At 41.6% G+C, this 15,685-nt stretch overlaps 1 protein-coding gene across 1 annotated transcript in view; it reads right to left on the minus strand.

Annotated features, from left to right (window-relative positions):
• Positions 1 to 13,172, minus strand: part of inpp5f (inositol polyphosphate-5-phosphatase F) — a 39,429-nt gene extending 26,257 nt beyond the window's left edge. Inside the window, exons 1-4 of the mRNA XM_072436706.1 lie at positions 13,049 to 13,172; positions 6,956 to 7,036; positions 3,841 to 3,980; positions 463 to 591 (exon numbers count right to left, since the gene is read on the minus strand). Coding sequence (XP_072292807.1) covers positions 463 to 591; positions 3,841 to 3,980; positions 6,956 to 7,036; positions 13,049 to 13,145 — 447 coding nt within the window. The 5' untranslated portion in view covers positions 13,146 to 13,172. The remainder of the gene's footprint in view (positions 1 to 462; positions 592 to 3,840; positions 3,981 to 6,955; positions 7,037 to 13,048) is intronic.
• Between the last annotated feature and the right edge of the window lie 2,513 nt (positions 13,173 to 15,685).

Raw genomic sequence — 15,685 nt, forward strand, 5'->3', positions numbered from 1 at the left:
GATGCGATGCGATCCGTCGCAATAATAAACAAATGCACGTGTGTGTTGTATCAGTCCACGTTCTCAAATCGCTGAATCGTCCATTGCGCCTTTAAAATAAAGGAATAAAAAATAATATAAATGAATACAAATAAATGTTTGATTGATTAACTGTATCAATTTAAAACAAATTCAAATAAGTTTGAACAAAAAACGTGTTAAAAAGGGCCTGTGTCTGGATTTTTTGGTACAGGAAAACACTTTTTACTCTGTTCGGTGCATTATGAAAAAGCTATTGTTACTATTGTACAATAAGACATTTTGATGAGAGACAATCGTGTGGAAATGACATTTCTCTGGTTGAACAGATCAGCGTGAGACAAAAGGTTCAGTCTGAAACACGTCCTTCACTCACAATTCAACAATCAAGCACAGGGCCTTTCATTTTCTCAATTTTTAGGAATGAATAATGTTAAAAAATACCTTTTTCTTTATGGGGCCGCCGACGTTCGACTTGATCTGGCTCAGTGTCTTCATCAGGAACTTGGACTCGTCTGGAGACTGGGCGAGCTTCTCCGGCTTGTCGATGCCGAAGTGATGCTTTTTACAGGGCTGAAACACCAGAGCGTTCAAAGTCAAACGCATGAGAACACAGGAGGACCGACTAAAAACGCCCTTCGTTCGCTCCCAAATATGAGCTCGACTCCAACAATAATATAGTATTATTTTGTTGTCAGCGCGCACATTCTTCTGTACTATTCTTACACCGATGAGACAACCTGCAATTTTTCCGCCCACAAAGACCAGTGTTATTACAAGATTTAAAAGTGAGCTGTACCTCATTTGTTTCATGTAGTAGGGGGACATTTGCAGTACAGATTCGATATATGTAAAAGTAGCTCTTAGTGTGAAAATGAGGCCGCTGTGTGCCGTCCGCATCAAATTTTAAAGCGGTTTATAGTCCGAAAACCAGGAAGTGCGGCGTTAGCGTCCTAGCTGTTGTTAGCATGCTAGCTGTTGTTAGTATGCTAGATGTTGTTAGCATGCTAGCTGTTGTTAGCATGCTAGCTGTTGTTAGCATGCTAGCTGTTGTTAGCATGCTAGCTGTTGTTAGCATGTCTACTCTGACCTCGGAAAAAAAATATTTTTGGAGAAAGTTTGTTCTGCAGCAAACGATTTAAACTGAATAAGTTCTGTTTTGAAGAAGTCAGATTGGGCTTTTGTCCTCTACATAGTTCTAATCTACAACGTTTGTGGTTCATTATGTTGTATTTTCAAAATCGCATTATCGATCTAAAACTGTTTAAAAAGTAACTCCGCTTACATCCGTTTTTGTTTTTTTGGGGTCTTTTTAATTAATTATTTATTCTCATTATTTTATTTTATTTACTTTTGGTTACTATTGTTACAAATGATTATTTAATTTTTTTTTATTGCATTTTGTTATAATAAATGTGTGTGCATGTATATATGTGCAGGTGTACATGGGTATTTATATATGTGTGTGTGTATATGCTGCATCTGTATATATGTGCGGGTGTACATGGGTATTTATACATGTGTGTGTGTACATGCTGCATCTGTATATATGTGCAGGTGTACATGGGTATTTATACATGTGTGTGTGTACATGCTGCATCTGTATATATGTGGGGAGGATTTTATTTCTCTCTCTTTGCTGAGATTCCCAGGGGTAAATGTATATCTACCTATAATTTGAAAATGATCATTAAAAAAACATATAACAACACACCAAAAACTTTGAAACTACCGTAATTTAATAAAACTAATTCAAACCCAGACACTAAAAACAAAACAAAAAAAACAACGGATCACCAGCACAAAATAATAGTGCCGACGATCAAGGACAAACATCATAATGTCAACGTATGGAAAATATATATATATATTTTAAATCACATTTGGACTTAAAATTGGACAAATCCGACCGACATTGGACCAAATGGAATGTTTATTTTGGACTTTATGCGCCTTAACTTTCTTTTTCATGTATGTCTCCCCTTCCCGTCTTTTGTGTTTTTGTTCTTTTATGTTTTATATTTTTTTAAATGGCTCCGCGACGCTGCCGAACACCACGTGTGTCATCACTTAAGAAAACAAAAGTGCTGAGCGAAGTAAAGAGAAGTGAAGCAACAGCGTACGTATGACTCGAACGTGCATGAATCACACTAAATACAACTTTGTGTGGTTCAATGACGAGGTAGAACATTTATAATACGGTTAAAAGCTTCTAAAAAAAGTAGATTTTTGCGCATAATAAACAAAACAATCAATCAGGTAGAGCTTATTTTGATCAAATCTGTCACTTTTCCTATTAAAAAAGCCACAAAACACTTTTTCTGGTGCAGCTGAGTGGTAACCGGGTTTTCTATTTCTAAACACAGACCAAACACACGCTACAGTTCAGGAAGGAACTAGCCTACTCTTGGAGCCATTACTCACTTGGAAATACTCTGTGTCATCATCCGTGAGGCAGCCCTGCAAGACTCAACGCTTAGCAAGCAACATCTTACTCACAATTTGAACTCCAAAGTGAATAAACAAGTTAAAAACCAAAGCAAATGTACAGTATGTGGCGACTAAAACAGAAGAAGAGTCATTTCTCTCTTTGATTCAGTGTTTCTCAAAGACTATGTTGGGACTATGGTGGCCCAAATAGCTTTACTATGGCTACTATAGCTTTACCCACTACTTTACGTGGGTTTCAGAGTGGCGGGAAATTAGGACCGTAGCGATTAACAATTTAACACAACACTTTATATCTTTTGAATGATTAAAAAGTCCTCAAAATGCTGCAACTTGCATATAACAGTTTTTAGTATTAAATGCCCGCCCTCTATTCATCACATGTCACTTATCGGCCGTATAAAGCTTTAAAGGTGCACTATGTAACCTTCCTAGTGGATGCGCACGTTAGCTGTACTACCGCTTTGCCCAGAATGTTCCACAGTATGGCATTAAACTTACACTTTTCCATGTTGTTGTTTTGTTTTTTTTAAGACTTGTGTAATTGAACAAAAGCAAACCACTCAAATCTAAAATCATTGTGTCACAACTGTATATGAATCGTTCTAAAATACATTCAAATAAGCCCGTCTTCCCCTCACGTCTGCTGCTGATGCTTGGCTGAAATCAAGGTGTCTTTTAGTGACCTCTACAGACCGCCGGGCATTACTGCGCGGGAAGCATGGTTCTTCTTCTCCCGCAGCGGCTCATTTTGTGATCGTGTTCAGCGGCCTGTTCACGCTCCGCTCTCTAACGTGAGCTTTTTAGAACCAGAGCGGAAAGCAGCTTCTTTTAGAGCTCTGCACATGCAACAGCGGCGCCAAGTTCCAACAAACGGACTTAAAAACAATCTTTTAGAGTCTTTGTAGCTAAAGCTCTGTTAATGTTTCCAATGATTAGATGTTAGTCTGAAATACAGGCAGTAATTTAACATCATAGAGCGCTAGTTTGTGTAATAAATATGTTGGTGAATAGGATTTTTCCCTTTTGTGTTACTAATTATTGAACACCCCGAGTCTGTTTGACCATCCATAAACATCACTGCACGCTACCGCTACACTGTGGGGTATTCCAGGTAAACCAATAACATCTCCATGGAAACAAGCAGACAGCAGATTCCCACCAGAGACGTTAAACCCATAGTGCACCTTTAAAAGTCTTTTTGAGCGATATTGTTACCTTTAAATCTTATTGACAGTACAGTGAGCAACTAAGTGTGAATATTTTTGGTGACAATGTAAAGTCCAGTTTGTTTTTAGACTGTGAGGGGCCACCTTAGTCTCCATGAATAGGAAACACACACGGGGACATTCGTTTGCACATTCGTTTGCGCACCTCTAACTCCAGTTCCAGGGGTTCTTCGTCGGACAGAGGAATGACGGCGATCTTGGTGATTTTGTAGACTTTGTGGTTGTCGGGCGGTAGATGTCCAACCAGAGCTTTCTGTCGGATTAAAACCAGACCCAACGGGAGATCTGTGGAGAGAGAGGGAGAGACATGGGGAGGTGAAGGACGGGAGTGAGAGTTTAGTTTATTTACCATTCAGAGATTGAAGACCACATTGAAGAGAAAGAGGGAGAGAGAGAAAACAGAGGGGGAGTAAGAGGGAGGTAGAAATAGGGTGGAGAGCGAAGGAGAGGGAGGGAAAGGGAGGGACTGAGGGGAGAGAGAAGAAGAGAGGGAGAAAGAGAGAAAAGAGAGAAGGAGGAAGAGAGGGAGAAGAGCAGGGGAGAGAGAAAGAGAGGGAGAAGAGCAGGGGAGAGAGAAAGAGAGGGAGAATGAGAATGGGGTGAGTTGATAGACAAACGGAGAAAGAGAAATGAGGAGAGAAGAAAGATAGAAGAGAGCGAAAGCGAGAGAGAGAGAGCGAGAGAGAGAGCGAGAGAGAGAGCGAGAGAGAGCGAGAGAGAGAGCGAGAGAGAGCGAGAGAGAGAGCGAGAGAGAGCGAGAGAGAGCGAGAGCGAGAGAGAGAGAGGAGGGGGATGAAAGAGGGAGGGAGACAGAAAAAGAGAGGGCCAAAGAAGAGAGAGTGGGAAAAGAAGAGAGAAGAAAGAGACAGAGAGAAGGGGGGAGAACAGAGAAAAGGGGAGAGAACAGAGGGAGGGAGACGGAAAGAGAAAGGGGGGAGATTCAGGCAGACAGAGGAGAGGGAAAATTATAGCAAAAGGGAAGACAGAAAAAGAGAGGACAAAAGAAGAGAGTGGGAAAGGAAGATTGAAAAAAGAGACAGAGAGAAGGGGAGAACAGAAAGGGGGATGGAAGAGGGAGGGAGACGTAGAGAGAAAAAGGGGAGATTCAGGCAGACAGAGGAGAGGAAGACTTATGGCGAAAGAGAGAGGACCGAAAAAGAGAGGGCCAAAGAAGAGAGAGTGGGAAAAGAGAAGAAAGAGACAGAGAGAAGGGGAGAGAACAGTGAGGGAGATGAAAGAGGGAAGGAGACGGAAAGAGAAAGGGGAGCAATTCAGGCAGAGTGGGAGAGTTATGGAGAAAGAGAGGAAGGAAAGAGAAGGAGATGGAGAGAGGGAGAGAGGGAGAGGGGGAGAGAGGGAGAGGGGGAGAGAGGGAGGTGCATGTTCTAGGCCTAAATTCCACACATAGTCAGAGGTGTGAAGGCACCAGCTGCGCACCGGCTGAAACCCACAGATTCTTAAAAATAAGGCCCGACCGGACACGACATCTGTTAAATAATCAAATAAATCCTTTGGCGGTGGAAACGTTGCCTCCTTTTTCTTTCCTTTCTTTCTTTTTTTTTTTTTACAGTGAGGCTTTGAATTTCACGCTTTGTGTCACGAGAAGCCAAAGGGACTCGACATTCATTATGAGCCGATTCGTCACCGCGGCCCGGAGCCACGGCGACGCACCGATTTGAAGCTGCTGAAGTACACGGATCGTTTCGCGAGTTTTTCCGTGTACTTTATTGAAGTATTCTGCGCTCGTGGCTGGTGCACGATGGTACTAAAGCCTCGCTGGCGTTTGCTTCTCGCTGAAAGTCCAAAGAGATATAGATTAAAAAAAAATCATAAAATACGATTAAAGATGCACTTTCCTTACATACATATAAACTTTAAATTTGGTACACGGGTAGGGATGTCAAGATTATTAGGTCAATCGATAATCGCGGTAATTAAGGTCACAATCCTAAGAAATAATAATACTGATACAGCCCAGAAAATAGACCTAAATGTAAATAACTTTAATTTGTCTTTCAGAAAGTTCCATTTTGTTGAAATGAGGAGGAATTATAACACGTTGAATGATGGAAAATGAAAGATTTCACTGCTGTTTGGCCACAGTCTCGATAATCGTGAATAATCGTTAAATTGTGATGTTTTTTTCACTCCAAAATCTGATATTGTGACATCACTGGTGACAGTATTGGCAATATACGATACTGAAAAAGCGATTTAATTTGAACATACTTTTTGGCATGATAATTAGTTAGTTCCATCCATCATTAAAAGAGGCAAAACCAAGACTAAATCAAGGATAATTTAGACTGAATAAAAAGAAAATCATAACTGTAAATCGGGCTTATTCAACAGTTTAATTTTAAAAGCTTTACATTTCATTCAGATGGACGACCTTTATTTGGTTTATTGCAATATCGATACTTTTGCTGTGTATTTTGCCGTACGACATATAAGAAATACTGTACATGTAGCAGAATAGACACATGTATCTCCTTTGTTTTGATTTACCAGCAGTAGATAACGTATAAAATGAATAGATAAAGTATAAAATTATGGCTTTTATTGGGCGTATGTAACAATTATCAACAACAGCAACAGCGCCTTGTCCCATCAGAGCTAAACCAGAGCTAAACCAGAGCTAAACCAGAGCTAAACCAGAGCTACACAAGGTCTAAAAGAGGATTAAACGAGGTCCGAGCTCGGATAATGTGATTCTGAACACTGGAACGTGGAGACGCTTTAACAGCCTCATCGTAAACATCTCATCGCAGTCCAGTTCCTTACGCGTTGTTGGTTTACAGTTCCCCGAAGCAAGACATGAAATACTGAACGGGCTTTTTAAACGGCTCGTCTGAGTGAGTCGTTATCCCTCCGTTTCAGCTGGCGAACGTCCAAGATGCACCCTTTTCTCACGCCTTAAAGCGGCCGGGCTTCGCTCCAGCTCCAATACTGTGTCTGTGTATCGACCAATACTGTCTCTGTGCATCGACCAATACTGTGTCCGTGTATCGACCAATACTGTCTCTGTGCATCGACCAATACTGTGTCCGTGTATCGACCAATACTGTCTCTGTGCATCGACCAATACTGTGTCCGTGTATCGACCAATACTGTCTCTGTGCATCGACCAATACTGTGTCCGTGTATCGACCAATACTGTCTCTGTGCATCGACCAATACTGTGTCCGTGTATCGACCAATACTGTCTCTGTGCATCGACCAATACTGTGTCTGTGTACAGTGTCAAAAGCAAAGATTACCTGCATGAAGCTGTATTTTCCCTATGACGCCCTCGACCACGCCCAGACACACGGGGTTCCAGGCCAGAAGCAGGTCCGTGGCTGCAGGAAAGGGGAAAGAAAAAGGGGGACACGTCAAATAAAATGTGGAATAAATGTACACGTCAAACACTCGGAGGTTAACGGCGATATCTTCACGGCTTCTGAACAGTGCACATTTTACGAGGCGGTTTCGTCATTAACGTTTGAAAAAAAGACAGACAAAAAAACTCATCCATGCGTTTCGGAACAGGTTTGTACAGGTCTAAAACTACAGTGGTAGTCCTCTGGTGGAGATAATACTGTGTTGTTTATGGAGGATATTAAAGTGGCTTTTTTCATTGTTTTGGCCGGGGTGAGACTTATATGTGATATTATTTGTTATTTTCACACTGACAACCGCATTTCACATGTTGATTATTTTCACATTGACAACCACAAGAGGGCGCTCTAGGCTCTAAGCGACGAAGAAGAAGAATCTGCACTTCCTCTTCCTCTGGAGTTTGTAGAGTTGTTTAGAAGTGACACAGAGGAAGAAGAATTCAGTGGATTTAGTGATTTGGTGTAAAACTGATGCTTTGGTAAACTTGTTAGCATGTTCTTTATGCTATAGTTATCTGAATAACTGTTCATATGTTACGTTAACATACCAGACACTTACCACAGTTCTGTCTGTGCCTCATGTAGCTGAAGGTGTTAGCGTTAGCATACGTACACCTATTCACCATGTTCTCTCATCTGTTATTATTTTAAACTGCATTTCAAGATTAAATGTCTGTTCATAGTCCTGGATTTCGTCAAATACATTTCCCCCAAAAATTCGACTTGTATGTGGGTTTTTTTTCTCTATTATGCATTTTTTGGCTGGTATGACTTATAGTCCGGAAAAAACGGTCTATCAACTTATTGTTCAATCAATTATGAATGGAGCATTATATGTTGGTGCTCAGTGTTTATCGTGTGTGCATACTTCTCTTTCATTTTCATTTTGTAATATAATCAGATATGTCGGTGTAATCCCTCATTCGTCCAGGCGTGTTCCATAGTAGAAAAAGCTTCAGTTGTAGTCATCTGGACTCAGTTTGAAAAAATAGACGTTTCGACTCTCATCCAAGAGTCATTGTCAATAAAAGAATTTAGATCGAGAACTCCGATATTAATACTATTCTGTGGTAAGACCCACCCATTGGGCGGAGCCTTCCTGAAGTAGAAAGAGTTGTTTGTTTCAACAGAAACTCCCCCCTTGTATCTACCGAGCTAGCCTATTCAGAATCTTAATGGGCTATTAGAATCCTCTTTGTCTTTGTGAGACCCTGGCTCAACCACCCTGAGTACCTGATTAGCATTTAAATGTCCTGGTCCTGGTCCTCTACCTTTCCAGGGGTTCAGTAACCCATTATAAATAACAGGAAGATTAAACCTTAGCCCTCCATTTCTGTTTAAAGAAGGTCTTTCTTTTTTAACAAAAATAGCTTCCTTGACTCCTCTTTCAAACCATCTTTTCTCCCTGCTTAAAACCTTCACCTCACCGTCTTCAAACGAGTGATTAGAGGCTTCAAGATGGAGATGCACGGCACTCTGAGGTCCTGAACTTGTATTTCTTCTGTGCTGATAAAGCCTCTTGTGTAGAGGCTGTTTTGTCTCACCTATGTACCGTTCTTTACAGCTTTCTTCACTGCATTGGATCGAATAAACTACATTGCTCTGTTTTTGAGTCGGCAACTTGTCCTTAGGGTGAACCAGTTTTTGTCTTAAAGTGTTTCCTGGTTTAAAATAAACAGGGACTTCGTGTTGTCTAAAAATTCTCTGCAGTTTTTCCGACAGGCCAGACACATAAGGGATAGAAACACCCTTCCTTCTCTGTTCAGTTTCCCTTTTGTCCTGCTTTTTGGTTCTCTTCACTCTGTTGAGGGCCCAAGCGGGGTAACCATAGGCTGAGAGGGAATTTCGGACATGTTTTTCCTCTTTCTTCTTGCCCTCTGAGCTGGTGGGCACACCTTGAGCTCTGTGTTGTAAGGTTCTGATCACCCCCAGCTTGTGCTGTAGTGGGTGGTTGGAACCAAAGAGCAGATACTGGTCCGTGTGTGTAGGTTTCCTATATACTTCTATTTGGAGTTTCCCGTCCTCTCCTCTGATCGTGGAACAATCAAGAAAGGCCAAGCGATTCTCCTTAGCGTCTTCTCTTGTAAACCTGATATGTGGGTCCACAGCATTGATGTGATCAGAGAAGGTTTCCAGCTCTTGTTTCTTGATTGTTACAAAAGTATCATCGACATAGCGGAGCCACAGTTTTGGGGCTATGCCTGAGAATGAGACCAGTGCCTTCTTCTCAAAGTGCTCCATGTACAGGTTGGCCACTATGGGAGAGACGGGCGAGCCCATGGCACAGCCATGAATCTGTCTGTAAAATTGTCCCCGGAATTGAAAGTAAGTGGTGTTCAGACAGATGTCCAACAGTTTACATATGTGTTCAGGTGTCAGTTTGGTCCTTTCCTGTAGGAAAGGACCAAACTGACTGCAGGAAGACACCACCCTACGAGCCAATACGAACTTAGAGGAAAAGAAACAGATGAAGAAGTTTCCGCTGTCTTAATGTCATATTTTAATGATTTAACGATTACTCACAATTATTACTGAGGCTGTGTGAAATCTCGTCCAACACAAAACTGTTTCTCAAGTTTGTGGCCAGCTTTATGAAACTGAACGTTCTGAGTAAGTAAATGTGACATAAATGGCCGGTTAATAAAATATTTTATATTTAGATGTATTTTAGACATATCTTTAACTAAAGAATGAATTAAAACCACTTATGATAATTCTGCTTCTAAAACAGACCATTATTATTTTTTGGTCTTTACGACTATATTGTGACCCAAATAATCACTATTGTTGATTAACACCTTTTTGCATGTCAAGTGTTAACGTTTTTGGAATAATATCAGAATATACTCGAAAAAACAATTCACACAAGTGCAGTTATGAGTCGGCAAAAGTAAGTCACACACTTGTATTTACTTGTAATTATAATTTCTACATTTATGTTTGAGTCGGCCTGTCGCTGCACACATCGCCTCGGATACGTTTGGTTTGGTTCATTTCGAACATCAAACTTTTTCCGTATTTTCTAATTTAACGTATTTTCCGCACTATAAGGCGCACTTAAAAGCTTTTCATTCTCTCATAAACCACAGTGCGCCTTATAATCCAGTGCGCCTTTTATATGGATTAATTCTGGTTGTGCTTACTGACCTCGAAGTGATTTTGTGTGGTACACGTTTTGTTTCGCTTCATGCACCTCATAGTCCGGTGCGCCTTATATATGAAAAATGATCGAAAATAGACCATTCATTGACGGTGCGCCTTATAGTTGGGAAAATGCGGTAGATAGTAATATAGTCGTAACAAGCAGCAATTACAACTTAGAAATGACAAAAGAGTTCACCTTTCAATGAACTATACAATAATATTTTTCAACATTTGTGGTAATTACTTATTTTTAAAACCCCTCCTCAGCCCTGTACATTGTATGAACATTATTTTTATAAACAACTTTGAATTGGTGAACTATGGTACTGCTTAATATTCTCTTTTTTAGATGATTCCACAATCTCACCTGCCTCAGATCGACAAACACAAACTTATCCTGGTGTTTTAAAACTAATTTCACCTCTCAATTTATAGCCCAGAAAACTCTTCGGACACTGGTCGGTACAAGATTATTTTTCATTTTGAACATTAGTATTAGAGTATGATGATTAAACCGTCAAATTTAAGCAGATTTGACTTGGATTAACACTGGATTAATACGACGTTATGGATGACTCGTATTGCCCTTTTACGGCGAGCGTTACAAGCGGTTTTAATGCGCCGCTGAACAAGTTACAGTGACTGAACTCAAAACCAAAACTAGTTCTACGACTTAACCAAGGAAACTGCTCTCAAAACATCAAGCTGAACGTCTTTCCTCAGGGCCTCGGGGGACTAGCTTCAGTTTGCGGAGCATTTTGAACATATCCAGGAGCAGTAACACCTGAAAGAAGACTGACATATGAACTGCTGAACGAATACATCATCAGATTAATTTCAGCACGTGTTTGTTGAGGTCTACACTGAAGCGTCTGCAGGTTTAATGCGCAGAATGAAGACTTTAAACTTTTTATTTGTCGTTGCCACTCTGCTCCGGACTTGTTTGGAGTCCTCGAGCCGCGGTACAAACTCATCACAGGAAAAGTCGCCGCCGAAGGTTCGCGCCCGATACATCACAGCGGGGAAAATTGTAAAAATGTGAGGGGCGTGGTTGGCCGGCGCTAACGCCAGACTCAGACAATGACTCTTCCTGTTCCGCCAGAAAAATCACATCGAGGGCCCCGCGCGCTTTGTTAGACCTCGACTTTACACCGAGAATGTCATTTGGATTCAAGGAGTTAACTGTGCGGGCGCAAAGAAACCCAGTGAGCAGTGGAAACCCTTTTCCAATTAAATAATGAAAGAGAGGTGCAACTAAAAACCTGTTCAGGATGGCTGCACCGGCATAGACACAGGATAACGTGCACAAGACGGCCGAGTTTCCGAAAGCAGCTGACTTTATCAAAGCGGCGGCATGCGTGGCGAGGCACATTGGCGTGGAGCGTGATGTTTGATCCACAATAATGGCCGTCTTTGTTGTGTTTCCTTCCCGCGGAGAGGAGAAGGGAGAGCTCCCGTCGCCACAAAACGACCACAAACAAGACTGTTTATAGTTTGGTTCGCGCGAGTCAAGAAGGACGGTACAGATGTCTACAGTTTCAAATGTCACCGCTAACACCAACGGCAACGACAGCGGTGTGAAAATGACTAATATAACATCTGACACGACCTAACACTATTCGTATTATCAGATCAGGGAACGCTACGACATTATCTGGATTAAGGCTGGGCGTTGGTGATAAGAAAAAGAGGAAAAAATAATGGCTTTCTATGTTAATTTTACTCAACATGAACTATATCGACTTAAAAACACTCAATTTACCAGAAAAATTAGTCAAATTTCTATACTCTGTCTATCATCAGTGATTAGAGACGCCTTTATCGCGATCTTGGTTTATTATCAGTCTTTTACAGTACGTGTATTGCGCAACATGAGTAGTAATGTGTCAACTTTCTATCAAGTTTGGGTGTTGGCAGTGGCACTACCCAGAGATTAAGCAGATTATGATTTCAAGACTTTGGTATTATGTTTGACCTTGAATGGCACAGGCTACTTTCTAATGTATAATTGATCGGATGAGAAATGAGGTGATTAGTCCGAAGAAACCGCAACATAATTTAAATGTGTGCCGTTCATCTGGCCATTGATAGAAAAGAAAAAGAACTACGAACTAATGTATCTGCGGCGCATTAAAACTGCAAATAATAAGTCCGCTTAATGGGTCCTGATCAATGCATCGTCTTGTCGGCGCCGATACGGCAAACGTCTGGAGGAATGTGATCGTTTTAAAACTTGACATGAGCAATAAAAGGTGGGGAAAATGTCAATAAAACGTTTTTTTTAATGAGTCGACAATTGGGACCGTTCAAATTGCGCTTGCGCATTTGACTGCGATTGTTATTACGGTACCATTTCTGGCAACATACATTTCTTTTCGTCGTGACACTTCCATAAAATTACCGTCGTAACCATGGAAACCAGGCAATTAGTTACTGACCCGAGGATGAGGTTTGATTACACTAGACCTACTATTTCTGGCAACAAAGACTCACTTCAATATTTATACAAGAAGCACATGCATTTCAGAACATGTCTGTGGAGATTTACACTACAGAGTTATATAGATTTATACATAATAAAACAAACAAGACCATTTAGCCCATCTATTGCTGCGATGTTTGTGATTTTTGCCCATTGCGACCATTCAAAATTGCGATTCAGCTTTGACCGCGACGTGTTTTGGAGCCAAGACATGATAATTGCGATACTAAATTTGATGACAACATTTTTATTTCACTTAGACACGTCCATAAAATTGCCCTCGTTGCCCTAAAATCGCGTAAACCCTCATATACCCGTGAAAAACACACGAGAAAGCCGTGTCCTACCCGCTCGAAGCGCCATGGTCCCATCTTTTCGGCTGCACCAGAGTGCGCGATCCCCGCTCTGGAGGATGTACTGGTCCTTGGCTTGAAACAGCTCCATTTTTGGGGGGTCAATTCACGCTAAAAACAGATAAACAAACACACAGCCGGGGGTCCACGTTGAGCAGACGGGAGAGGCGGCGCGGACAGCGGGGCTAGCGGCGTTGTTTAGCTCGGATCCCGGAGAAGAAGAAGAAGAAACGGGGGCTAACTCCGAGCGAGCTAACGGCGGCGGCAGCTGGATCCGTGTCGCCTCGCTTTAATCCGCCTCCGCGCATGTTGTTTGGCAGATGTACGTTCCCGCGGAGAAGAGCCCGTCCCCGCAGCCTCGGCGGAGCTGGTAGACGCGGACGCACATGAGCGGACGGCTGTGAAAGTGCCCCCGCGGCAGATGTGGCAGGTTCGGTTTAGAGCGGGACGCAGCAGCAGAAGCTGTCGCTCCGCTCGCTTTTTCCGGCTCCAAACAAAGTCACGTGACCCGGCGTCACTACGTCAGGTACGTTTCGCTGGAGCCGCGCGCGCTGAGCTGTCAGTCACAACATGTTCAGTGACACTATTATGAGCTGCTGAAGGGGCCAGGCACAGCACGGATTTACAATAAAGAGACGTTTTATGATTTGTAATAAACTATATAGATGTCACCACAATGGCAGTGGGGTGGGTAGAGTAAAGTAAATAAAGTCTAAGGAATAAAGTAAAGTAGGTGACTGTAATGAGAAGACGGGGTTTGGGTGGGGGTGAGGGGAGGTAATAAAGTCTAAAGAATAAAGTCTGAAGAATAATGAAGGAATAAAGTCTGGCGGTAATGTAACACTAGGATACCAACTGCCATAAAACAACAACAACAACAAGAATAAAGTAGATGGCGGTAAATGCACCTTTGCAGTTACAATATTGGCAGTGGGTTTTCTTGTCATTTTCTTGTTTTTATTGTTGCTACACAACATTCCTGAATCTTACCTATGCCTAAGTACCTAATTTGAAAAAACTAAGTACTCAATAAACCTAAATTGATAGACCATAGGGAAGTGGGTAAACAATTATAGTAAATTATATTACTGCGTTCCCTCCGTTATAAGAACAAGGTTAAAAGCTCATTTAGCTAATGAGATTGCGTAATATGTTTATTTTAAGGGGCCACTAAAGAAAGAATGTCCTTGTAATGGGTAATTTCTTTAAAGGTTAAGCTGAGCGGGACAGATGGACACCTCTGGGACTTGTGTGATTCCATTAGCCATATATCTTACTAGCACAATAGGAAAAGACTGCAGGAACCTGTAAGCAAAGTGTGCTTTGTGCAAAATTTTAAATGTGTGTTTTAATTGTTTTATTTATTTTTAAATGATAAAAACAGTGAGGCTGCCACTGCAAACTATAGCATACTGTAGACCGAATACTATTGTGGCTCACAAACCGTTTCACCACAGCCAGAGCGACCAAATGTTGGTCTAAAATATGTCTCAACTCTAACCAGATTTGCAGATAGAATGCATTAGACTGCTAAACTCCCAACCAATAAAACTGAGGAGCGATGCAGAGAGAGCTCAGAGACGTTTGTGACGTCCTGTGACTGAGACCAACATTTCTCCTCATTTCTCGCGCGAGTAAATAACTGGCTCCTGTGTCGTTCTTGTTTTTGGAATGTTTTGAGCTTAACTCTGACAGTCCACGAAGATTAAACTGATTAAAGTTATTTCAAATCACAATATTTGCACCTTTTTCATTTGAGTAATTCCACCACTTTTTGAAGTTATTGAGGAAAAAAAGACTGAAGTAAATTTTGTCCGACAAAGAAGAGATTTAATTTGTGCCAGTTTATGGGATGTGCCCAGTAATAACAGAGGTATTCAATTATAAACAAGGAAATCTTTCTTTCTCGCTCAGTTTTAATTGGTCGGATTGTTTTTAATGACACAAATGGACAAAAAAATAAAACTCACATGGCTTTTGCTTTTTACTATGCAGGGTCTCAGTCTTCCTAAGAATAAAACAAGGTTGTTTTACAAGAATCATGGAATAAAGCAGTACTCTGGAGTCCCTTGCACGTCTAAGGTCAAAGGTCAAAGGAAAGTCCACAAGCTCAGGAGCACAATCGGAGAGAGCAGCTTCACTTCAGACGTCCTCTCACTGGAGCCACTTAAAACAGAACAGAAAACGCCAGGAACAAACTTCCAAGGAGCTATAGTAGACAAAGCCACCGAAGGGCTCACACTTCGATCACAGCAAGTCGCGCTTTTGCATTTCCTACCCAGTTAAAACCAAAATTGTCAGCCTCATTCTGTCCCCCATCTTCTCTGAGAAATTCCTTGACTGGGTGCGTGCTTGTATGACCTTGCACATTCACCCAGTACGCCAACAAAAGTTCTAACCTCCGGAGCCGTAATGGAAATTCTCCCAATTCAACCTCAGTCGGAAAAGCCCTACAACAGATACGCAAGTCCTGGGCTTGCTCCACATCAAGCTTCTTTAAGTTAGCCTCAGCTGCAGACATGTAGGCAGTACAGCCATAATCAATAGTTGCCCTCATGATAGCCTGATAAATACTCAGGAGCGACCTTCTGCTGGCTCCCCAGTCCTGACCTGACAACGAAGCAGATTATC

The sequence above is a fragment of the Eucyclogobius newberryi genome, unplaced genomic scaffold, assembly GCF_026437365.1.
Source record: "Eucyclogobius newberryi isolate DKJ021-1_F unplaced genomic scaffold, fEucNew1.0.hap1 SCAF_8, whole genome shotgun sequence".
Lineage (NCBI taxonomy): Eukaryota > Metazoa > Chordata > Actinopteri > Gobiiformes > Gobiidae > Eucyclogobius > Eucyclogobius newberryi.